Below are 25,316 nucleotides of genomic sequence, written 5' to 3'. Positions count from 1 at the left end.
GGAGGAAGGATATAAAGCCAAACTTGACTCTTTTGGATGAGGTCAATTGATTCTCGATCTTGTAAAGTGATACTACATAACATGAATATATATGAGACAACAAACAAATTAAAATATTTGGGAAGTGGAATCAGTAATTCACTTATGCATATATGACCTGTTTTTTTGGTTGCAAATTAGCCACAACGACAATGCAAATTACAAACAGGAGAAGGGAGATTTAAACTCGTGGTCTCGGACACATGCCATTCTCTAATTACCCCACGAACGACGAACCCAAAAGGCGAATTATAACATGAAAATTGTACAATTTTGATCTAATTTAGCTAATTAGGTAGCAAATTGCATACCCGTACCCAGTTTCATACTAGCGAATCAAGTAACAATGATTTTAACTACTAGGCCAAGACCTCATTAGTGCACGTAGTACTTGTTTACAGTGCACAGGGGGGAATCTAACTAATATCTAGGTGCCCCTTAATCATTGCTTAACGACACTAATGATAACAGCATCCAGCCATAAGCCATTCATATCACACTACAAGACTTTCCTGTGTGGTTAACAACCATCATTTGTGTGTCAAAATTCTTTGACTTAACGCCGTAAATCTGGCCCTACACAAAACCCCCCAATTTCTGATCCAAAAAAGCAAAATTTAAAGCTATCATAATGTTCCAGCTTTGAGCACATTTACATACTTCTAAATGAATAAATCCATCAAGATAATGTATTGAATTCAAAGCCAATAACTACACAATCAGGGTTTCTGCTGAGCTCACTGGATACTGGCCCAGTTTCTTTGCTGCCATATCATATTACCTACTTGCTTGTGAGACCAAAAACGCCGACGACTTTGTAACAAACAAGTCTTGGTTGAAACTGTCTCGCACTAATTTATTGCGAGACATTACAAGGTACTCGTAACAACATTAAAAGAAAATTATCTTTAAAACAGGGGGTAATGCACATTAATCTCACATGTATCAATAGAAACTGATTAAAGAAAAAAAAAATTAACAATTAAAGAAACTAAATCACCTCTTCTTTATCAAGTAGTAGTCACGTTAATAGTGTGAATTAAACTAGCATAGAAAGATACCGAGGTAGTACATGGTATAAATGTGTAATGTTTTCTCACATCTTACCGAGAAATAAAGAAAAATGATATTCTACAAGTCCAACAATTAGATATTTTTTTGACAACAAAATTTTAATGATAAGTTAACCAAAGGAAAAAGGCAAAGATACATAGAAAACAAGAACAAGAAACATTTTACAGAGAATTATATTTTACTAAACTAAACATGTACAATACAAACAGATGATCACAGATTCACAGCCATTTACAATGAAATTAACTATTGTGACTTGTGAGTTGTGACCCAGTTATGATTGGAAGTGAAGGGGGGGAAAATAAGACAGGAAAATAATAAGTTTACAGTACCTTTCGAGCAGTCGGCCACAGAACCAGCTCTTCTAATTGTTGCCTTGTTGGCCTTGTTCTATCGGCAACCAAATGATTGGAAGAGCATACTCTTACAGAAAGCTCGTTCCTAGAGAAAGGTCGTTAAAGTTGGATAAAATTTGTGACCTAGTAGTTCCAATCTGGTTGGCAATTTCTAGTTGTTCTTCCAGTGGTAACATCTCATAACTGCAGCAGAGAGTATTAGTTAGTACTGTAAACTAAACTGAAAAGCAGCAACAGTAAAATAATTCCTCCATTCTTATTTACATGACACAATTGGGTTTTAATACTATTCACACAAGCTCCTATGACTTCCTTTCGTGGTTTATATTTCAGAAAAAACATAGTCGTGTGGGGTTTTATTAGATTCGTCTCAATAATATTTTTTAAATATCAACTTTTTATAATATTTTCTTATCCATAATTGGAGATATTAATGTTTGAAATTGTGCATTGACAAACGTGCCTAAATAATTGTCATTTAAAAAAGAACAAAAGAAGGAGAAGAGAAAAATAAACAGATACTCACTGGCAAAGCAGCTCACAGTCAACTATGTTGTCAGGTCCAGGGCGATGTGCCCTACCACTTGACTGGAACTGGCGAAAGGATTTTGGATTTAGCCCAGCAACATGAGGAGCAGCATCAACAAGCTTTTTCTGCAGCGATTGAAGCCTCCGAAATGATAACTCGTCAAGTGGTGCAATACAGCCAATGCTTCCATCAAGAGTACCGAATAATAGAGCGTATCTATTAGTTTTATCAGGGATTGGAGTAGAATTGGGTTTATCAGATGAAGCAGGAAGCATTTGCAATCGCAGGAATTTCGTCACATGTGCACCGATATGAAATTCAGCTCTTGAAAGAAGCTTCTGTCCTTTCCAACTCTCAGACAGCTTTGGCGCATAGTAAAAAACCTATTGGTGGAAAATATTAACAAATGAGGGAAACAGTTGCCTTAATTAGATGAAGAAGATCTTGTATAAGTTGCATGACAAAATAAGAAAGGCAATGAAGCAGGTAAAAAGCAATTCACTGATCAAGCAGAAATTACTCGTGTAAACATTTGCTCCAGCATATAAACAATTGCTTTGAATGTTACCAAATAAAAGAAATAAACAAATGCTTCAGCACAGGGATCATGATTAAGAATCAAAACAAGTACTGTTCTGGTTTATTCTACTCCATTTCAACAAAATATTAACTACAGTCACCTAGAATCAGAAAAGAGCTATAAAAATACTCGTGTCAAATGAACAAGATATAATAATTCTAGCTATCATGCCCACCCCTTCAGCAATTCTAACTTGAACGTGCAGCCCAAACACATGTTATCCTTTTATATAAAATAGCTTTGTGTTCAAAACCCGTAGATAAGAGGTGGGAAGCTATCTAACATCAGAATGAGTTTAATAATGACTTGTGTCCCAGGCTCTCAACCATCCCCAGATCTGATATGTATCTATACATTGATGGCAAAAACACTTCGATTTTGAGATAAATGAAGCTGGATATCCCCTAGCCAACGGGGAGTGCATCCAAGTTGGTGATATGAAAGCAGGCCGAGCTCTATAAATGAGCTCATCTGTGCCTAAAAAGGAAGTTGTAAATGACAGCTAATGACTGACATTGACAGTGCCAGACAGAAATTGAAACCCCAGTTATCATCATGCAGCACATTATCTCCCCAGAAGGCCAGAACATTATTTCTAAACTCTTCCAGCATCCATCTATCAGTTGTTTTGAACAAAAAAAATACAGCGTCGAAAAACAAAAGTTTAAGTTCCGATAAATTTGTTTGTCATGATTAATTACATAGAAGGCCAGGAAGGACTGCCTTATTCCATATATCTTACCTCAACCTACCACGGAATGACATTCTATTTTTCAGTAAATTTACACCAAATTATACAGAAATTTGATTTTAGAACCATCTACAGGTTAGCCACTCATTATTAGTCCCTTCGACTTATAGTCTGACACTTCCATCTCTATTTCTGTTCAAGCTGCTACATAAATTTCCAAAAGCATAGAAAGAGTGCTGACCTGGACGTTTTTCAGTTCATCTGAAACCACAAGGCTGAGTGTACTCCCATCGATCAGAAACTCAGTTGAAAAACAATCAAGTGACCCAAAATCCTTTGCCAACAAGCTAAGCTGAGAACCTTGTTCCTTCCAGTTAAGAAAATATATGCTCTTGTGAATGTCCCCAAGGAGAATAAAATTTTTAACCTGCAACAGTCGTTAAGAATACTGAGAAAGTTAAGAAACATTCTTCATTACATCTCAGTTATGTATTTCAAAGGTGCTCAAAAGCTACAAAAAAGGTGAAAGCTTAAGAATTCATAAACGCGACTTAGCATACTATCGCATTTGACAAAATGCGTTTAAAGAGTAGAAACTACGTGGATAATCAAGGAATCATTAAACCATTCATTGATACTGACAAGATAATTTTTATCATCAAACATCCACGTTGGTGCATGAAAATCCATTGATAGTCAGCCTTTTATCTCTAATTATGAATCCAATGCAAGACCCAGTGGTATTACTGGTATCTCATCTTTTATCACCATAAAAGACACAGATACACAACAGGAGACATCACTTGTCAGAAAACCTTCAAATTCTCACACGCATTGATCTTCTCCAATCTAGCAACATAAATAAATGCGTTCACCCGCTTTAAACCTTATAAAGGTGGAAATAAATAGAGATTGCAAGATGTCATAGTAAAGATACCCAAGGAGTTAGCCATCTAAGTTCTTGTATAGTTGGATCCACATAAATCCACTCATGGATGCTCAATAAATTTGTAAGCCATTTGTAACTCCCACTCTTGAGGATTCCTCTTAAAGTGAAAAATCTAAAAGGAACTAACAATTTGGCCCCACAACGCATCAAATTGGAGGAAATAGAATGACGATTGTTAGATTATATATAGACCGGTTGAGAAAGGATACTAAAAGGTTGCACCCTGCCCGATGGATCCTCCCACAACTGATCCCCATTGGCAAACGGAAAGTGATTACACCTGTGAGATAAAGGACACCGATTATGTTTTTCCTGACATACTAAATGAGCTATGGCCATCTTATTTTTTCTAGAATTAACATGAAATATAAACATAAGCTAGCAAGTTTTTAAAATGAATTAGCAAACTTTAATTTATACTAGAAGATCCACTATGTAATATTCAACCTCTCTATGAAAGTTTTGTGATCCCAAAATGTAAGATGCAAAACAAATTGATGCACATTGCACAGATGTCAGATCACAAAGTAGCTGGCTGCAATCAGTCGGATAAACCATATCTACGACAGCCCTTTGAACGGCATTTATAATGGAAACCTCAAAAGCAGTACTCATATATAGACCAAAAAGGGAAAAGAGTAGAAACCAGTGCCAAAAGGCATTACATACAATATTTAAGCTCACAACATGCAGGGGAGCATCAAAGAATGCCACGCCATTCAACTCTGTACCAGTCCATTTGTGCAAGATAATTTTGGTACCAGCAGCTATCAGCAAATGACCTTGAAGCGAAGCTACAGCAGATATAGCACCCTTCAACTCCTTGGCATACACTTCGGAAACCTAAGATGAAATATACAGGGAATAAAATAAACATACAAATAAGAGTTTAACAAGAAAAGTTTTTGTTCAAGTCCATTCTATAAAAGACAACAAATATACATCAAAGTAACATAAACATAAAGTAATAACTGTTTGAACTTCAAGATTAAGCAGGATACCAAATTTTGAGGATTATCTGATCTTCCAAGGGCATATAAGAGCACACGTCCTCTTGCAGCCACATCCTCCCCTTGCACATATGCTGTTCCAATAGCTAAAAGTGTTTCATTCTCTTTGCTGGTTGTGTTCTGCACAAGGTATAATCACGTATGAAGGTGACAGAGAGATAGTTGACTAAAGAGTAAGAACAATCATCAAAGTCGCAGGCAAGAGACGGCATAGAAACATTAGTCAAAAAGTATTATAACTGAATAATGAACTTACTAGCAGGGTAACCATTCGTGCAGTGAGAGCATTTTCTGAACTTTGCATAGAAATGGTAGCTTTTGTTTGCCAGATTCCACCAGATTTTTCTGGCTCCAAGATCCGAACTTCAAATGCATCTATAGTGTAAGTTCTCTGTAGCTCATCGGAACTAAGATTGTCATGCTCAATCTGATGGCCAGTTTCTTGATCAACCAGAGATGACAGAATCTGATTTAATGGCTTTATAACCTGCAAGGGAAGACATCATTTTGTTTAGCAGTAAAGAACCATGTTGGGTGATTTATTAGCAGCACCATTCAGATAGAAACACACACACGCACACACATCAAACTCAAGAACATTAAAAAGAAAAAGGTAGCAAACAGGAAGAATGTTTGTCAAGCACAAGGCAGTATCGAAGTACCAAGGCGATGCCACCTAAAACCAAATGCTCATGACAAGAAAAAATCAGCAAGCTCAGAGGATCAAACAACCAAAAAGGAGACTAGGAGGCCATGTGTCTATGGCTTTCTCTCATTTGCCAATTTATATGTGGGCGCGCCCGAGTTCCAGCCAGGCTGTAATTCCGCAGATGTGACAATTACGGTCAGGGAGGATGTATAGAAAAACAGCAACCTTTTTTCTGCTTGTTCCCCCAACTACTCCGCATTTCAAAAAAAGTTGCACATGCATCCTTGAATAGAAGGGACTATTTTGTTTTCAGCTTAGCAAGAAACTCTAGCTCGCTTTACAGCTAGCAGTTATAGACTTATAGTCAAGCTGGGGAGGTAAAGCATGTGCAACCGAGGTACCAGCTAAAAAGACCCACCTATACTAAATTCAAAAACGAGTGCAATATGACAAACTTAAGCTAATTAACTCCTCTAACATCAAAGTTCAAACAGGCAAAAAGCTTTTCTACTCATGAATGAACCAAGGTTGTAGGAACTCACAGGAAACGAAACAATTATTGGGTATAAATTCTTCTCGGCAAAGTAGGTGACTTGATGGGGAGTGCCCTTCAGTGGCATCTAACAAACAAAAATATATCTCGAGTGAGTATATACATAATAAATTTTGATCAGTGCATAAAATGACATGCAATATCTGAAATAAGAAAGGAAAACCCGACTTTCTGCACAGGCCAGTAATTGTCGTAACTCGGTCCAGAAGGAAGCTGGCAAATTTTAAGAAAACCCTGTCACATTGAAATGCAAAGTAATATTAGTCTAGTGCCATGAGTTAGAATTGTGGACACAGCACCAAAGGTGAGGATATAACCTGTGAGGTTACGTATATAAAACCATGATTGCAATTCACATTGTGAAGAACTGTAAAGGCGACAATGGATCCATCACATAGCTGTATCAAAAGAAATGACATCTGTTAACAACGTAAGACCTACAAATACAAGTAACAGCATGCGCAAGAATGACATGTAAGAGACTAACAAACTAAACAGAAAAGCGGGAGGGGCTTCAAAAGTCAAAAATGATTGTGAAATACTCCTTCCGCCCACAAATAATCTTCCTGTTAGATTTGGACACACATAATAAGAAATATAGTAGGGTGAGGTATAATATTTGGTAGAGAGTGGGGAAATAAAGAATATATATGCTGATCAAAATATAGTTGTGGACTTGTGGTAAAAGGACCCACATGACAGAATATGGAGTAAGAGTGAGAAAAGTGTTCGTAAAGGGGACCGATCACTTGGGTTGAGTGGGTGAATTTTTCATTTTAAAGTAACACGAAGATTTTTTGTGGACATCCTGAAAGGGAATACAAGAAGATTAGTTGTGGATGGAAGGAGTACATATTACCACAAACGGCAACATTTCTCGTGTAGGGGTGAAACGGAATAGTCGATCCGGTATGTATTACCTGTGGATGAACACGCAGGCGCTCCCTGAAGACCATAAACCAAGCTGGTCTCAACCCGGAAAGAAAAAATCCCTGATGTCCACCAATATTGTTGAATATTGAAATGCGTGGCAGAGAACCTTCTTCTGACACCTCCTCTCGTGTGTGCATATCCAAGGGAATGCGGAGAAACCTCAAATTTCGCAGCCTTGAAGAACTTGTACTATCAAGAGTAATCCTATCATTTCCTCCTTTTCCATCTTCATTTTTAGCATTTTCCTGAGCCTCGAATAAATACGCATGGTAACAAAGAATAGTTCCATCTGTCAGTATTCCAAACAGAAAAGGGCGGCTGTGCTGTCCAGACCATCTGTGCATTGCCAACTCAGAAACTTTAATGTTCTGCACATTTTCTTTTCTGGCCTGACCTGTCGTATCCTCGGTTATCTTGTCAGGTTTTAGGAGCAACTCTTTGCCATAGGAATCCGTAAGATAGGCCTTTCCAGACATGAATTTTTCCACAGAAAAAATGCATTTAAAACCTGGCACGTCAAGTATTTCAAGGGTGCCATTATCATAGCAAGTGATACAGTAGATATCCCCATCATGTGGCAACCCATCTGACCCATCGATAGCCTCACCAACACCAGTTGAAAGCCAAGCATCCGTACTGGCCTTCCGAAGCCATTGCTCGGGACCCCTATCGTTATAAAGTGTGCAAGCAGAGATTGATTTCTTTGAACCTTCAAACACTGAAGGAACATTTATGGCTACAGTACAATTGGAAGGATCTGCATATCACAACGTGCAACAAGCCCATATGAGATAGTCTGGTCAAACAGCTACATCTAAATACACGGCAATGATATAATAACCATACCTCCAACAAGAAGCTGTATACTACCATCACTCATCTTTAGCAGTACAAACGGATCAGCGATCGACACTGCTGAAACAGTTACACTGTCAGATCCAGTACCTGGTTCAGTGCTGCTAGTTCCAAAAGTTAGTTCTTGGGTCATGTATGAACCATCTAGGATTCGGGCACCACGAGCATAGACCTGGATAACACGACGCCTGAAAAATAGAAGAAACGAAAGCCAAAAAGCACAAGAAACTACATCACTACAGATTATCCAATTATCACCACTCACCAGAGTTGGTTGAAAGAACAGTCCATCTGAGAAACTGACTAGAGTCAATAAGCATCCCATGGACTAGAGTGTAAATTTGATTATTTGAACAAGGGACTGAAGAGATGATAAACTGAAGAAAACAAAAAAAACCCATGGACTAGAGTAAAAGTCCAACCCACTAAAGAATATAGTCCCTCCTCTCCTACCCTTTTGAGTTTTGAACTTTTGACCAAAGAAAAACTCAGCTCTATCTTTAAAGTAACACCACCAACAGCAATATATGTCCTCTCCTCTTTTTGACCAAAGAAAAAGTCACATAAGTCCCTTTACCTTGTAGGCCACACAAACAATAATATTTAAAGAGGGACGAGGAATATGAAGAGATGCCTTTATGGGGGGGGTGGGGGGGGAAACTATTTCCACCCATAACTCTCCGTCTCTCTCACCACTGGATTTGGTTTCCATGACGTACTTCTAGAATTTTCTATTCACAAAAATAATAATTATATTAACAGTAAGAAAAACGAGAGGAAACAACGAGGACAAGTGGTCCTCTCATCTGAAAACAAAATTACAAATTGCCCAAGTTCCTTTGTACTTCCCCAACCGAGTAATTCTTGAAAGCGCCACCAGCCTTAGCCCATAAAGATGCTAAATATGTGACCTTGTCCCACAACAACTCCAAAGGAACCAAAACTCTTGAAAAGACCCTCCAGTTTCTCCCCAAACACACACACGACATAATTTCCATGAAAACATTACGCCATAAAAGTTGTTCTCCTTACCCCTACCAAAACCCTTAACGCAAATTTTCTCATGAAGCGCAAACAATCTCCTCCAAAGGTAATTCGCCATCTTACAATGTAAGAAAACATGTGAACATGACTCACTACTTGCACGGCAAAGCAAGAACATAACGGTGAAGAAGCCAGTCCTGGCCTACGCTTTTGGAGCATGTCATTCGTGTTAATCCTACTTAATGCCCCAGTCCACACAAACGCCCTCACCTTAAGGGGTACCTTCGCCTTCCAAATGAATTTTGCTACCGGAAATGCTGGAAACTTAGACGTACTTCTAGAGTTATACCCTAAAGGAACTCTAAGAGAGAAACTCCTTATCCTACAACCTGCCAAAAAAGAAGCTATCAAGGGTAATAGCATCCTCGTCAACCCCCTGCCCCTGAAATAAATACAGGACACCTCTAAGTTCTCCAACATGTCTTAGAATACTACATGTTCCTTGTTACTAATAAGTAATAACTCATACTTCGTATATTCTAATAACTTATATATTCAGTGTGAATCTTCAAGAAAGATTCTCATGTCCTCATTCATTATCATCGTAAATCAGAAGGCTTACACTTTACATGGTTAAACAACCAAAAGGATTCTTGCAAGGAATAATTTGTTATCAAAAAAATCATGGACTTGGAGGCACTGAATGGCAAGTCGCAGTAGGAATGCTCGGAGCAGCAACATATTCCAAAGACATACTACAAATTCCAAGGTGAGGAAAACCTCTTATCTAGGCCTAGCCAATGATCAAGATAATACAAGACATACAACCAAATGCACACACCTTCCAAATAAATTTCCTGCAGCAATTGTACGCCCTTGAACATAATAGTCAACACTTTCAGTAACTTCCCCGAGAAGATCAGCTGTTTCAAGAACCTGAAAGACAGAAAAACATGTGATGAAAATAAAAATATACAGAAAATTATTGCAGAATAAGAAAAAGGCTTGAGAAGTTGAGACACTTCACAAGAACAAGTCAAAGAAAACTTTCAATTTGAATTGGATGTTGTGAAGTAATAAAAAATAATTCTGAAAGTAGGAAGTTCAGACTTGAAGCAGCTCAGTTATATGAACCCAAGAAACAAACACCAATAAGATGGGAATATAAAGTATACTCTACTTCACAACTAGCATCCACAAGTTCAGTAAGAAAAATCATATCCGCTGTCATGGATTGATCAAAGGACAGCTGAAGCAGAGTTAAATGGGATAAAAGTTATTTACATTTTCGATCCCAATACTATACATACACAACATGCTTGTTTAATCATGAGCAAAGTCGAAAGAAGTGCTGCTAAAGGTGCCAAATTGTTCAACTTAACACAAACCAAAAGTCGAAATAAAATATCAGAGCTACTAAAGTAGAAAATTAAACATGGGAACGTTGTATCTATTTCTTTAAACAAGAACAGTAATGCAAAAACTACAAGAGAGGGAATCTCGTGTTCACACTTTCACGGTAAGAAAACTGAAGCATACCGAGCATAATGTTATAACCAAGAAAAATTCAGATGCTTTATCAAAAGTGTTGCAGTATGCATTATTTTTACAACAGCTAAAAGCCTAAAACCATATAACCAATCGGAGAGCATATGCTCCTAATTCACAAGCCAGGAAAATGGACACAGGTCACGCAAGAGAGCAAGGATAATGTAAACTACTTCAGCAATTTTGATCAGCAAAAAATAGAAAACTCCTTACCATTGTTCGTGCCTCTAAGCTTATGATCAAATATGCATGATATTCATCCTCCTCAGGTGATATCTTGGACGCATCAGAATTATGACTGCGAGAACTCTTGTGATAGACAGTCCAAATCCCTTTAACTCCAGGTAGTTCAACCTTATTATTGTTCAAAAAAAAAGGTAGAAAAACTGATTACTCACATCATCTACCAAGTGAGCTGCATAATGACTATGTTAAGATTTTTTTAAAGAAACATCCCATGAAGGCAACAGTGTGGCACAGGCATTGTGGTTATGTAATCTGAATAATCGTTAGACAATATAACCAAAACTATGCAGCCAAATAGTGGATCGTATTAATGATAAAGCGGTCAGAAAGGTGGTGAAATTGAAAGGACAACCCCCCTGGCGGGAAAAGAGAAGCTACAAAGGGGTATTGGTTATGAGAATATGACAAGTAATTAAAACATGATTAACAAAAGTGTAATAAAAGTATCTTATAAAAGTGCACATGAAGAAAGTAACAGAAAGGCCATTATGGTGAAAATGGTATCTTGGATGGCAAGGCATAAACAATTTACAGATTGTCTAGAAAAAAAAAAATCGCTTTCAACCAATGCATGAAGCTACCCCCTCAAACCACTACCACATCCCAGTAAAGTGCAGTTTATATGTTAAAAAAAATCTTAATAAAAAGGAAGAAATAACTTGTGATATCCTTTTGTTGAATTTAGACACAAGAACTATGGTATGATGACAGAGGCGAAGAAAAAACAAAGAATTTAAAATATCTGTAATGAAAAGTGAACATGAAAACAGGGGGGGGGGAAAGGGAACCAAAATAAGATGTGCACAACCTATAAATCTACCATAAGTCCAAAAAATACCTCAGTGATCATTTCTGGGCGAATTGAACGCTGAATAACGCAAAGCGCACCGTTTTTCCCATGTCCAGAACAACAAACCTGCAAAAAAAGCATTACTAACCTAGCAAGACGCAATTGACAATTGACAACATTAGATCGTAAACACCCTAACCCCAAAAGGCCAAAACACTGAACACAAGGACAAAGATTTTCCCAGCCTATCTCAAATTAGTCAAAGAAAGCTAAACTGACCAGTTCATAATTACTCTGCTTAGCCATTCCAGTGGCATTCGGGTTTGCATTGATCCTTAAACCATATGAAAAATCCTTCAGAGGACCAATATTTATCAATGAATCCCTCACTGCAAATGCGAAAGATTTCTGCGAAAAAAATCATGTAAAGCAAAATTACTAAGAGATCAAACCAATGCTTTATTTGATGCTATACTTACAATTCATGCTACATTTAACCCTTCAAAGAACCCATATTTAAGTATCCCCTCCGTTTCAAATTCTAGAATACACAAACCATAGTGCCCGATCCAAGGACTTGAATTGTGCAAGGCATCAACTTGAGGCCTAGGGGAATTTTAGGGAGTACAGTTATAATCAAGTTGTTAGTAACTTGAGGAAGAAGAGAGTTAGTTAGTTAGGGTAGAAGCTTTATAAATTATAACTAGAGAGAAAGAGAGAGAGGATGTTGAATGTTGATGAGAGTTTTGTTTAGCTTTTAGATTGCTATTGATCTAATCAAGCCTATCGAAAGCTTAATATCCTTTATTTTCCGTAATCACAATAGCCAACTTTTTCCTAGTATTCTACCATTAATGGTGTCCAGGCTAAGTTGATTCTTAGCAGCCAGATGGAGACAAACTTGGGAAAAAGAGAGATTTACAGCTCTAAATTCTGACCTATATCTTTATCATTTGTTAATTTTATATCTTTAGAAACAATCAAACAAGCATTTGTTACTCTGTCGTATACTAGTAAATAACCATGCTTCGCACATGTTTTAAACCAAAAAGTGCGTTAAAAGAGAAAATACAAAGAAGGGGATGTGCAGGCCTGCTAGGAATCAATACTAGGGAGAGGGGTTTTTAAGGAGTATCAAGTTTGTTATGGATAGTTTAGGGAATAAGTTAGGGGGCTAGTTAAGGAAGAAGTGTTATATATAGAGCACTTAGAGAAAGGGAAAGATATGTTGAATATTGATAAGTTTTGCGTTGAACATTTAAGAGTTCGCTTGGGAGAGAATCAAGCATATCGAAAGCTTGAAAACCTTTACATTTTGCTGAAATTCCATCTTATTAATACAATCATTTTCTTCTCCCTAATTTCTTCCGTTATTGATGCTTAAGCTATGTTAATTCATAGCAAGGGCACAGAACATGTTTTCTAAGAACAGTAATCCACAATACATTACTCATTAACGATACAATTATGAAGACAGACCTGTGCAGAGTCTGCTTTATTGGGAGTTGCGCCATATAAAGAAAGTTCCTCACCACCAACCATATCTTGCAGAGCATCTGACGATGAGCGTCGTAGGCGTTTCATTGATGGGGCATCGCCTTCAATATCCCCAACCTGTTCAACAAAACGTGCCATAAACAGGAAAGAAGCATTCAACTGGGTCTAAGAACTAACAGAAGCATACACATAACTCCAAAAAACTAGAAGGGGAGAAAGAGAGGATAAGAAAAAAGAAGTTCAAGAAGCAGCAGAAGTTATGTGAATAGGGAAATATTAGAGTTCATGAAGCACCTCTTCCTTCACAGAAGATGCCGAGGATGTAGGAGCAGTTCCAGAAGTATATTGCACAAGCAGGCTGTCTCCCAGGCGGCTACCCAGAAAGAACAAAGAGTTTCCAATCGTTGTAATATCCTATAAGATAGCCAAATCCATTCTATAAAACTTTAAGGAAGTGCTATGGGAAAAAACATAGATTAAAATATGTACTGGCAAAACCAATTTAGCACATAAATAAAAGTGTAAGAGAAACATGTTGATGTATGCAACTAACCGATGTGAGAACAGAAGCCCTGGACTTCACAAGGTCAAGCCTCTGCACAATCCTACATATCAAGAACAGGAATATCAGGAAAAAAAAATATCCCAATCATGAATAGCTTACAGATATTTACACTAGAAAAATGATCACAGAGCAAACAGATTTCCACAAATCTCCTAACCTACACAACAGCAATTTCCTGGCAGCATGAGGTTACACCTAACTCATCCAACCAAAGCTAAGGAAAATCGTCATAGACATAGGAGGGGGAAAAAAGAATAAGAAAATCAAAAAAGAGTATTTCTCTTTAAATTATCTGGGAGGAATATGCTAGCTATGCAGTATCCATGTGAATGTTGTGAGCATAAAGTGTGTGTTGAGTTGTTGACCATGTCTAAAGCTTGGAAATTTTCAAAACATTTTGCATGGTTCTTTGCTAAATCGAATTAACCAAGTGTGCCTAACTGCCTTCACTTATAGGAATGTCGAATAGCCAACTCAGCAACTTAAGGAGAAACAAAAATGCCATATCACCTTATATGCATACCGCCAAAATGAATGAGAATCAGATCAAACAGTAAAGTACTATTCTCTCCAGCTTTTTGAAAAGAACTACCAAGCACTACAGTATAGACGAAGAGATAAGTACACCAACCTTCCATCATAAACAAGTGTCAACAGAAGTAGTTCACCAGTTTTAGTTGACAGCATGGCTACATCATTAGCCAACCAAGTTGCATGGGCAGTATCAAGCTCCACAATAAAATTTGATCTTGGCATCTCTTGGCTGACAGGAAAGATGTGAAGGACATACACCAAAAATGCACAACAGTAAGAAAACACTCCATATTGCAAAAACAACAGGAAAAAAACTGAATCTCTATAACTCATAGCCATGCAAGGAAAATTCAAAGATGCTCAGTGTACCCAAAAAAAATCACTGATCTAATTTTACAAACAAATTCATTTCAACAGAACCCTCTGGGATATCAATATCATATCACTCAACCAAAAAGCTAACTCACACTGAATAACAGATTAACAGGTGATGATACAAAGTTAATCATAAGAAGTGATTGTTCGACAAAAACATATTATGAATCTCCCAAAAACATGTTTATAGGCAGAATCAAAGAAAACAACTTTGTCTGTAAATACGGTATAAGTCTGATGCTAAAAAATGGAAACAAGGAAGTTCCCGAACAAGCAAGATCACATAGTCACAATATTTAGTCTTGTAGAAGATCCTAACCTAACCCTGTTCAAAAAACACCTTGTCTCCTCCTCCAATCAAATTGTCATTTTAAAGGATATAAAAGACACATATAAAGACAATTAGATGTTGGTTCTTCAATCTCGAAGATAATTGGGTATAAATTATCTCCATTTTCAACAGCCATGAATGTTTTAAGTCATACTGTTTGACATCTAAGGGTAACAGGTAGCACTACTTCAGTACACATTTTCATTTTACACTACAACATATAATTTCAATTCTACAATTTTAAACCCAGAAAATCCTTCAAATTACAATTCTCCAAAGTTCCTAAAATATCGCATCATTTTGACTTTTACACTATTCACACTATGAGTTATGACTATCTTTTGTAATTTATACATACGAAAAATATAATCATGTGGGATCTTGTTAGATTTGTAGCGATTATATACTTTCTAAAATAAATTTTTATTTTTATTTTTACTTATGCATAATTTGAGATATGAAGAGTCAAAGTCATGTGCTTGGGAGCATAAAAGTCAACATGGTGCAATATTTAAGGAGTGGAGAAGTATATTATTATGAATATCCAAAGAAAAACCACGTAGAAAAAGGATTAGGAAAAACTGCTACCAAACACATTAAAGAAATGATGCACAGCATACTTGTGTGCTACAACAGGTGCTAAGTAGCTAACAGTGGTACTTGTGGGGGTATTAGTACACGTTCCACATTCGAGCATTAGTAATGGAGATCAAGTAAAATGGGAGACGAGAATAAAAATTACCTGCCATCAGCTGAAACTGCAAAAGTGTTCACAGCCAAAGCACATGACATAGACTGCCAAACAAAGAGGATTCACGACCATTAATAAACCATGTTCTGCATACATCATTTGTAATGGCTAATAAAAGAGCAGAGTTTAGTTCAGTGAAAAGATTGCTGTAATCTAACAAATGAAACATACACCTTTACTATGAAACAGCACTAAAATAAATGCCTATAAGCAAGATGCAATACCTGGCTGTGATAATAAACAGCATTAGTGGAGATTACAAGAACACCACCAATTGGAGAAGGAACTGCAAGCAGCTTGTATGCATCATGTGGCAGGTTCTGTTACCAGATATATAAAATAAAAAATTATCTGAATATGCCAAAACAATAGGCTAGCTAGACAAAATATGAATATATAATACAGTATTCTACTCAGATGCATCATCGTGTATTTTCTGAAATGTTTAGCAATAAACAAAATTTGAAGACCTCTTCCAAATCCAAACAAAAAGCAGAGTGACAATGCACATTGTCATAGCCGATACTTCAGGTCAATCTGATAATCCATTACCAATGAGCTGATTCTAGCAACCCTTACGAGCACACATCAATCATAATGAACGGAGAAGTGAAAAATGAACCACAAGTTCAACTATATAAATATTATACCATGTAAGAGGAAAGGAACATGGCAACCATTTTTTTTCTTCTCTATTCACCCTCCTTTTCATGTTGCAGAATCCCAAACCCCTTGATTTTATTTTGCAAATACTAGGAGAGTAGGAGGTGATACCTTATTTATTACAGAACATAATATTACTATTTGAGACAACAGGTGAGAATGCAACTCGCGCGCTTATGATTGCATTCTTTAGATACAATTAATCTTTGGTTAGATGCTGCAGCTACTAGGTGGATAAGATATGTGGGCACGGTCTGCTATTGATAAACTGTAACCCTTTTTTTCTTTTGACAGACCATCTGTAATCCTAAAGCCTTCAACTTTTAGATAAGTACCTTCAACCGCGTTTCCTGTTTAACTATTTTTAACATTAGCCGCTTAGCCAGCTTGACCCTACAAAATAAATCCATCCAACTGAAAACTTACCATAGCTGACCATATAAGGGGATGTTGCTTCATTGTTGTATTGATACTAAGGGCTGAAAGCATGCAAGTGTGGTGTTTCCATGAGGTTCTTCCGGCCCAAGTAAGCTCCCTTTCATGAAGTATTACCAACACAGGCTCAATATATCCTGAAATTCATCCATGTGCGTTTTAGAACGCTACACCAGAAGTAAAGCTACATGGACAATATACAAGTACGACATACACATGCAAAGTTGCAAACACACACACACAAATAGTAGTGCAGATTAGCCTATATTAAAATATTCACAATTCCATACATGCTTAACCTTATCACTGCCCCAAGATGAATGTAAAATGTACACATTAGTTAAACATCTTAAATTACAGTGGCATAAAATTATTTGTTCACACAATAAGAGTGGGATAATGCAAACGTATAAAATTATAAATGTAATTCCAATAAATTATTTAATTCTACCATCCAAAATAGATAATGGCTGCTTCATGAATAAATGCAAAATCCATAGAACATAACTTTTGCTGAATAAAGTGTGCAAACCTCACCATGAACAAATACAAAATCCTTAACATGCTTGATATCCAAGTCTCTTAAATTAATTATGTAGGATGATTCAACACGAGCAGAAGCTGCCCCTCCAAGACTAGAACTCTCATCATCCCCAACTAAGCCTGTACCAGCCTGAACCACATAGGAAAATTATACAATTATGCAATATACCAGCAAAAAGAATGAGAAACATCTTTACGTTCAAGAAAACAGCAAACCCCCATCAAATAATTTAATCTTCTTAGTGCCTCTGGACAGGAAACTGCTTTAAGATAATGCCATTTTATGTGATGTTGCAGTCATGTTAACGGAAGACCTTGCTATTCTCGTTGGTAGTTGGATCAATAATGATCGTTCCAAATGGGGGAGTTGGCATCCTTAATATTTGAAGGTATCAAGGTCCAGTAGAAACCAAAATTTGGAAATATATACATTCAGATATTGCTTTCTACATTCTATTCTGAGAACCAAATCCTTGTTATCCATCATTTTATATGCTTCCTCCGTTCCTTAAATGTCGCACCATGGTTGACTTTTACCCCTCTAACACATTACTTTGACTCTTAATATATCAAATCGTGTGTAAGTAAAAATTATAAAAAAATGATATTTAGAAAATATATATCGAATAACATGACCCCACATGACTACAATTTTCTTACGTATGAATCGCAAAAAATAGCAAAAGTCGTAGTGTGAGTAGTGTAAAAAACAAAATGGTGCGATATTTACGGAACGAAGGAAGTATATTCCGTAAACAAAACCAATTTCTGTTATGTGTGGAGAGCATGTAATCGGTCCCCGCATCCTACCAACAGACACGCATGAGCCTACATCTTCTATGAAGAAAGAATCTGGCGTCCTCTTTCCTAAAACATCTCACACTCTTAGCTTGATGTCTATTTAAAGGATCTACGAGAATCTGAAAAGCCTAGTGCTGGTCCATAAGAGCCAAATTTGGTGTGGAGAGGGGATGAAGAATGTTAGACAAATATCTCTAATATGACTTACTCCCATACAGATCCTTCAGAAAATTAGTTAATGAGGTAATTTTTTGGAATGGTCTCAGGGCCTCAAAAGAAATCAAAACAATTTGGTAAAACAACATAATCAAAAGCCAAAGCCTTTTCTTATGGGGAAAAGAAATAGGAATTATATTTACAGCTGAAAATAGGATTATAAACAACAAGGGCAGGGTGTCCTCTGAACCGAAAACATAAACTATTAACCCATTTTTTAACAACAGGGTAACTCTTTAAATCCCTAGCCGCCTTAGCCCATAACGCCACCGCCGACACTACTTATCCCATGATAAACCAGAAGACAAAAGCTCGTGAGAAGACCCAGGAGTTTCAATCTATAAACATACACCTCATGCTTGAAATGAAATCAGTGTGCTATTATAACAGCTTCTAAGCCGTATCTGAACATGCTTCCAGATTTAACTTGAGGAAGTTCATAAATACTACAACGAGAGAAGATAACAGTACACAGGTGACAGGGATGTTGACCAAGAATGACAAACCAAACTTCCAAGAACAAACATTGAACCAATTTTGAATATTAAAGACATAATCACTGTTTAACTAACTGGATCAACCTTTTAAAAAATATGTTAAAAGAAAAAGGATCAACCTTGTCTTGTCAACTGATCTAATGACATAAAAACTTCTCATTCAATAAATAATGTATTTCTGTTAATAAGCAACATAAAACACACAACACGCAGAAAGAGAGACAAGCAGAATTTGTATCAAATATTTCCCATTTAAAACATTTGATGTGAAAGTTTCATCCCTGGCCTTTCACCTACAGGACAAATTTACTTCCCCCTTTCACCTCAACCAGAAAAGCTAAACACAAACAAATGGATTTTACTCTCTCCAATCTCATTACAAATGAGACAAACCTTAGAAGAAAAGCCAGTATTTTTCGGTGACTTGAAATTCTGTTACACGTCAGCCGCATGGCGACATAATGGACGTTTTTTCTATCTATGATCTGACCTCAAATTTTCCAGCCTGTAAAAGCACTAATTGTATCTAAAATACTGCTTCTCATTCTTATTTGCCACATCCCGCAAAAACATACTCATGCCTAAATAAACTAAGGCCATCAGCCACCAGTAAAACAATTCACACAAAACATATCAGCAGGGCTTGAAACTTAATTCATGCAGCTCATAAAGCTATCATGACCAACCAAAGCAATGTGCAATGCCTCAGCTTCAACACATGTATTCTCTGCTACATGCCTACATGTTACTTCTTACTCACGCCTATTAACTTCTTTTTTTTGGTCAAAACGCCTATTAACTCAATAATCGAAACTTAACAGTTGATCTTTAGTTTGTCAATCATTCTTTGACTAACATTAATGCTATCCTGCCTCTTTCGCCTCAGAAAATATGATGAAAACTCCAGAACTGACAACATTCCTCAATAATATATGTAAAAATTATAGGTTCAAATCCCAGAATTTGTGGGTTAAAAAGAGAGTGAAGAAAAGAACCATGAGAAGGCTAAGTCCAAATGATACCATATTTGCCCACATGTAATTCAAAAATTCATCATAAGTGGAAGAAAAACGCCAGCTAGAAGTCCAACATTGTGCAATTATACATTTGGATACCAACGAAAACAAAAGCCTCAGCTTCTGCCAGGGACCACCTCGAGAATAGCAGCTTCTTCGTTTTATGTAGTTAGAAGACTGAATTTTCAAACAGGGGAAAGAAAAATTGTATGTTGAAAATAAAAAGCTATTTCATTCAAAAAAGGTGCAAATCAACCAAGGATGGCAACAGATAAAAAAGGACCTGAACAGTCTTAAGAATTATCATTTGCAGATCATAAACAAGAACTCCGCCGCACCTGCCTTGAGGATCAACCTTTACCAATGGGCCTCTCGCAAAGGATTCTCTTCCCCTCTTCAGATGAAACCAATCTGGACCCTCAAAACAATGCAATGAGCTGAAGATAAATTGCACAATATCAGAAATTATACATAGGAAGAGGGACCCGAGAGTTGATAAAAAGATGGGAATATTTTAAGATGTTCTTAAGATACGCCATGAGCATATAATACTCTGAAACCATCAAAAGCAACAAATAAGGTGAGGGCACTCAAAGACTAACTAACCGTGGTAGCTTAATATCTTTGACTCATGATTAGAGTACATAAAATCATGAAGAGGGAGTCTTATTACAGAATCACACAAACAGCATTTGTTTCACTTGTTTTCCTTAACAGAAAAGAGTCTGGGTGTACTAGAGTACTAGGAAAAAATAGACTAACCATTGAAATTTGGTCTTAGCTTTCCTTTACGAAAGAAATATACATAATAGTAATATATGGAGATCAACACGCACAACTATTCCCAAAATATTTATATCAAACGGAATCCCCTGAATCTTAGTACAAATCAATTATTGGGTAGAAAATGAGAAATACTACAGGATTTTGGAAAGGAATTAAGGGAAGCACCCTTACATTCGGGAAGAAGCTTGGGCCATGGAACACCCTTTTTACGTATCTTTACTGCTGCCTATCATCTTGCTCTTCCAACTCACACCCCTATTGGTTAAGAATGGTAATTTGGCCGTCAAAAAAAAAAGAATGGTAATTTGGCCTACTGAAACCTCATATACCTGGACAAACCTTGTGATTAGGAGCTTAAAAAACTTCACTTTTGTTAAGAATCCTTGTATCATCTAAATGGGATGCCTCAGGATCGAAGAGTATGTGTGCGGGATGTCCCTTCTCTTTTTTGGAAAACGAAGAGATAAACACTTACTCTCACTGATACACAATCATTCCCCATTCTAAATAGATTTGGGAAGCGAAGTTCTTGAAATTTGACAAGGATTTTTTCCAAAAAAAACACTTTTGGATCAACAAGTATGATAAACTAAGGTTCCGGGATCCAATGAACCCTTTCAGGCATTCAGCCAATTAATGGTATGATCTTCACAAGTAGAAACCACAAACCATTTATTTTTGAATCGTCAGCTAGCTAGATTTTTTTGGCATAAACTCTTCGAGTCTTGAGGCTATTAGAGAGCGAAGATTTTTTAAGGGAAGGGTTTGGACGCACCTAAACGACTAAATGTTACTTATCTAAATATGAGTTAAACAACATAAAATTACATGGCATTCTATATGTTGCTCTAACGTGACTGTTAATGTTGGGGGCGAAGATAGGATTTCTCGGTGACTCGGTGTAGGATTATTAAAGAGTCTCTTAGGGAAACAAAGTAGTCAACTTGTCCGCACCCAGTCTCATGCCATGGAAGCATTCCCTTTATTGCGCAACATGCTTTATACAATTTTTTCCTTTCAAATTTGAGATCTTTTTGTGCTCCTATGATTACTGTCTTGGCATTATAAATCATAACAGATGAAATATTCTCTTACATAAGAAACAAACACATGAAAAGACAGCTAGCTAGGCTAGATGACAAATATACAAAAAAAAAAAGTTTCAAACAAAAAAAGCACTAGAATATAAGTCAAATAATTTTGATACTTGCCACTGTAAGCACAGCGCATATTTCTACAAGCTCAAAGTAACCTATATAGTACGAGATAGATATATAGAGAGAGAACCCCTTTAGTGAAGCCTTTTCGAAATTAGGAATCTGACATTATGCTTCCTAAAACTTGCTCAAGGGTCAAGCCACAAAAACTATTAGCATATTATTCTACACGCCGGAGTTAAGTCATAAGTCACACACTCACACTGCATGAAATTTGCATGTTTAAGTACGCAAAATCAAAATTAATGCAAGTAGAGGAGGACATCAATTATAAATAAAGAACAATTGAAAGTAGGGTAGCAAATACAACACAAAACTTACTTCGTATAATTTAAGTAATTGGTCAAAAAACTTGGATATGGAAGCTACCTAGCAAAACATATACTGTGCAACCTCACATAATTTGAAATTTTCATAGTAAATTCATCAATGTTACCTCACACGAAGACTATGGGTAGAGTCATCATACTCCAAGACAGAAATTTTCGCATCCCGGAATGTTAATACGATAGAATCTCTCCTTTTTGAACTGTCACTTCCACCAACTGAGAGCACAGCCATGGATTCAATGTTACCGTGCAACCTGTCATAACCCCAGCGATCATTTAGAATTACGCAACAAACAAGTAGATATTGCAAGCCAACATTAATTGAGTCTTATGAGTCCAGTCATCAACTCTTTACCCCTTTCTAACTACTCCATTTACAAGTATTCCATTTAACCTAAAAACTTCGAACAACTCTCACACTATCGGTTACAATCATAAGCAATGTCGCCTAATTTCGCAAAATCCAGCTTCAATGAGAGCAAGGTAGTCAAAATCAACCTATTTAATCTAAAAACTTTCTAAATAACTCTTACACTATCGGTTACAAACATAAGCAATGTCGCCTACTTTCCCAAAATTCAGCTTCAATTTAAGCATAGGTAGTCAAAATCAACCTACATTTTCCACTATCACTTCAATAAACTAACCTAAACTGAAAAATTACAAAGAGAGACAAGTGAAACCTGTAGTGGCAAACAAGCTCCAAGGAAAATCCGGAGACACCGGCCATGAGGCCACCGCGCTTGGTGTCATCAATTATTTCCCCCTTTTCCAAAATCTAACTACTCCAATTACAATTATTCCATTTAACCTAAAGACTTCCAGTAACTCTCACCTTATCTACAATCATAAACAATGTCACCTATTTTTGCAAAATTCAGCTTCAATTAAAGCTCAGGTAGTCAACATCAACCTACATTTCCCACTAACACCTCAATAAACTAAGCTAAAACTGGAAAACTACAAAGAGAGACAGTGAAACCTGTAGTGGAAAACAAGCTCCAAGAAAACACTTCAAAATCAACCTACATTTAACCTAAAAAACCTCTAGTAACTCTCACCCTATCGGTTACAATCATAAACAATATCGCCTATTTTCGCAAAATTCAGCTTCAATGAGAGCACGTGTAGTCAAAATCAACCTATTTAACATAAAAAACTTCTAATATGTCGCCTATTTTCGCAAAATTCAGCTTCAATTAGAACTCAGGTAGTCAAAATCAACCTACATTTCCCACTACCACCTTAATAAAACTACGCTAAAGCTGAAAAACTACAAAAAATACAAAGAGAAGAACGGAATGGAGAGCAGAAATGAAACCTGTAGTGGCAAACAAGCTCCAAGGAAACGCCGGAGACACCAGCCATGAGGCCACCGCGCTTAGCGTCAGAAGCGGCGGTCGATTCCTGCACACGAACAACATAAACCTCGAGGACATTGGCGGCGGAGACGACTAGGTTAGGGATAGGGCCAATGCCCTGATTCCGACGGGGCCAATCGGAATCCATGTCGTCGGATGGGAGGGACGGGATGAATTGAGGAGTGGAGTCGGAAATGGAGTAAGTGAGGTATCCGGAAGCGCAGTTTTCGATGCCGGTTGGCCAGTGCATCATCTTGTACGCTGCGTAACTCATTGTTGATCTGCAATTGGAAGAGAGGATTGAGGAAATTGGGGAAGAAGACGAAGAAGGAGAAAGAGAGAATGGGGATTTCTAGGGTTTTGGGGTAGGCGGGAGTAACAGTGCTGAATGGCTAAAACCCTGCGACAAACGCTTGGCGGGAGTGGGACGGTTCCCTGTACTCGATTGAGAATTAGGGGATGTCTCTACTTTCTCTCAATAGGTTGGGATAAAGATGGTTGTGGGCCGGGCGCCCCGAAACCCGACCCTGCACGAAAAAAGCCCGGTCCGACCTGAGTACAAAATAATCCCGGTCGGGCACGAAGTCGTGGACCGAGCCTGGGCCTTAAATTTTTGGAAAAGCACGACAAGGCACGACACGCCTCGACCCAGCACGACAAAGCTCGCAAAAAATTGCAAAATTAGCCTTAGGCACGACGGGCCGCCCCGGCCCGGCACGAAAGCCCGTGGGCTCGTGTCGAGACTGGGCCTTGTTTTGAACTTTTTGGCCCGGCACGATACGTGGGCCTAGATTGGGCTCGGTTCAGCTAGGCTCACGGCCCGTGGGCTCGGCCTGATGCCCGACCCGGCCCAGCCCACGACCATCTTTAGGATGGGACGACAATTGGCTATAATTTTATGGATTTCGTAAAATACCTATAAATCGTACCGACATCGTAAAACACCTATGAATCTATTTCAATTAACGTGGATGGAGGCGTAGGTTTGACTTTGGTGATAAGAGTAGTGAACAAGCATAGTGAAGTCAAATAAGCAAGATAGAAATAAAGAAAACAAAGTGTAAAGAATAAAAACAAAAGAACAAATCAAACGGAAAGCTAAAGTTGTGCTACTAACTCAAGCATCAACTCGAACTAGCCCATATAAACTGGTACCAAACGAGATCAATAACAACACACACGTCCTCAACGACCGGAACATCTTTTGGGACCGCCTCAAAAATCACAACTTTCACTTATGAGTTAGCTTCAAACTTAACTAACCTATGTGCTGCGCGGTTAGCTTCTAAGAAGTAATAGTAATCTCAAAAGAATGGGTACTAGGTGGGCGAAAAATAAGCCGTGAATTAATTGGTTTGTATTTGTTCCATAGATTGCATGGAAAATGTGTTGATACGATGTAATGCAAGTAATGTTTTCAAGTCTTGTGAGGAGAAGTAGTAGATGACTTTAGTACGAGCAACCACAAAGTTACAAATGGCAAGTTACAAGGTTTGTAACTTTGTTTGCACATCCGATTTCTAAAAATACAACATTTTCAAGCTATAACTTCTTCCATTGGAAAGCCGCAACATCTTATAGCCTGACATCCTTTTGTCTTTTCAACGCTTTGT

The 25,316-nt window shown here is 37.4% G+C and overlaps 1 protein-coding gene across 4 annotated transcripts; it reads right to left on the bottom strand.

Moving 5' to 3' along the window:
• Nucleotides 1–1,272: 1,272 nt before the first annotated feature.
• On the bottom strand, nt 1,273–24,148 carry LOC110782390 (cleavage and polyadenylation specificity factor subunit 1). 4 transcript variants are annotated; one of them, XM_021986532.2, is made up of 26 exons: nt 23,664–24,148; nt 22,450–22,596; nt 20,294–20,447; nt 17,475–17,610; nt 16,929–17,074; nt 16,064–16,159; nt 15,831–15,883; nt 14,480–14,611; nt 13,837–13,888; nt 13,578–13,697; nt 13,266–13,400; nt 12,066–12,194; nt 11,835–11,912; nt 10,964–11,104; nt 10,044–10,138; nt 8,210–8,406; nt 7,351–8,120; nt 6,748–6,828; nt 6,599–6,664; nt 6,420–6,497; nt 5,485–5,715; nt 5,220–5,348; nt 4,888–5,061; nt 3,511–3,696; nt 1,996–2,381; nt 1,273–1,652 (listed from the first exon to the last, which is right to left on the bottom strand). In XM_021986532.2, the coding sequence occupies exons 1-26, from the start codon at nt 23,975–23,977 to the stop codon at nt 1,538–1,540; spliced, it is 4,341 nt and encodes a 1,446-aa protein (XP_021842224.2). In that variant the 5' UTR covers nt 23,978–24,148; the 3' UTR covers nt 1,273–1,537. The 4 variants fall into 4 exon arrangements, 3 of the variants coding, with proteins under 3 accessions (XP_021842224.2, XP_056694198.1, XP_056694199.1); XM_056838220.1 differs by lacking the exon at nt 23,664–24,148 and adding an exon at nt 23,026–23,135; XM_056838221.1 differs by lacking the exon at nt 23,664–24,148 and having other exon boundaries at nt 20,349–20,447; nt 22,450–22,473.
• Between the last annotated feature and the right edge of the window lie 1,168 nt (nt 24,149–25,316).

Source organism: Spinacia oleracea, chromosome 3 (assembly GCF_020520425.1).
Source record: "Spinacia oleracea cultivar Varoflay chromosome 3, BTI_SOV_V1, whole genome shotgun sequence".
Lineage (NCBI taxonomy): Eukaryota > Viridiplantae > Streptophyta > Magnoliopsida > Caryophyllales > Amaranthaceae > Spinacia > Spinacia oleracea.
The sequence above is the reverse complement of the archived record's forward strand: the minus strand, read 5'-3'. Positions and strand labels throughout refer to the sequence as shown.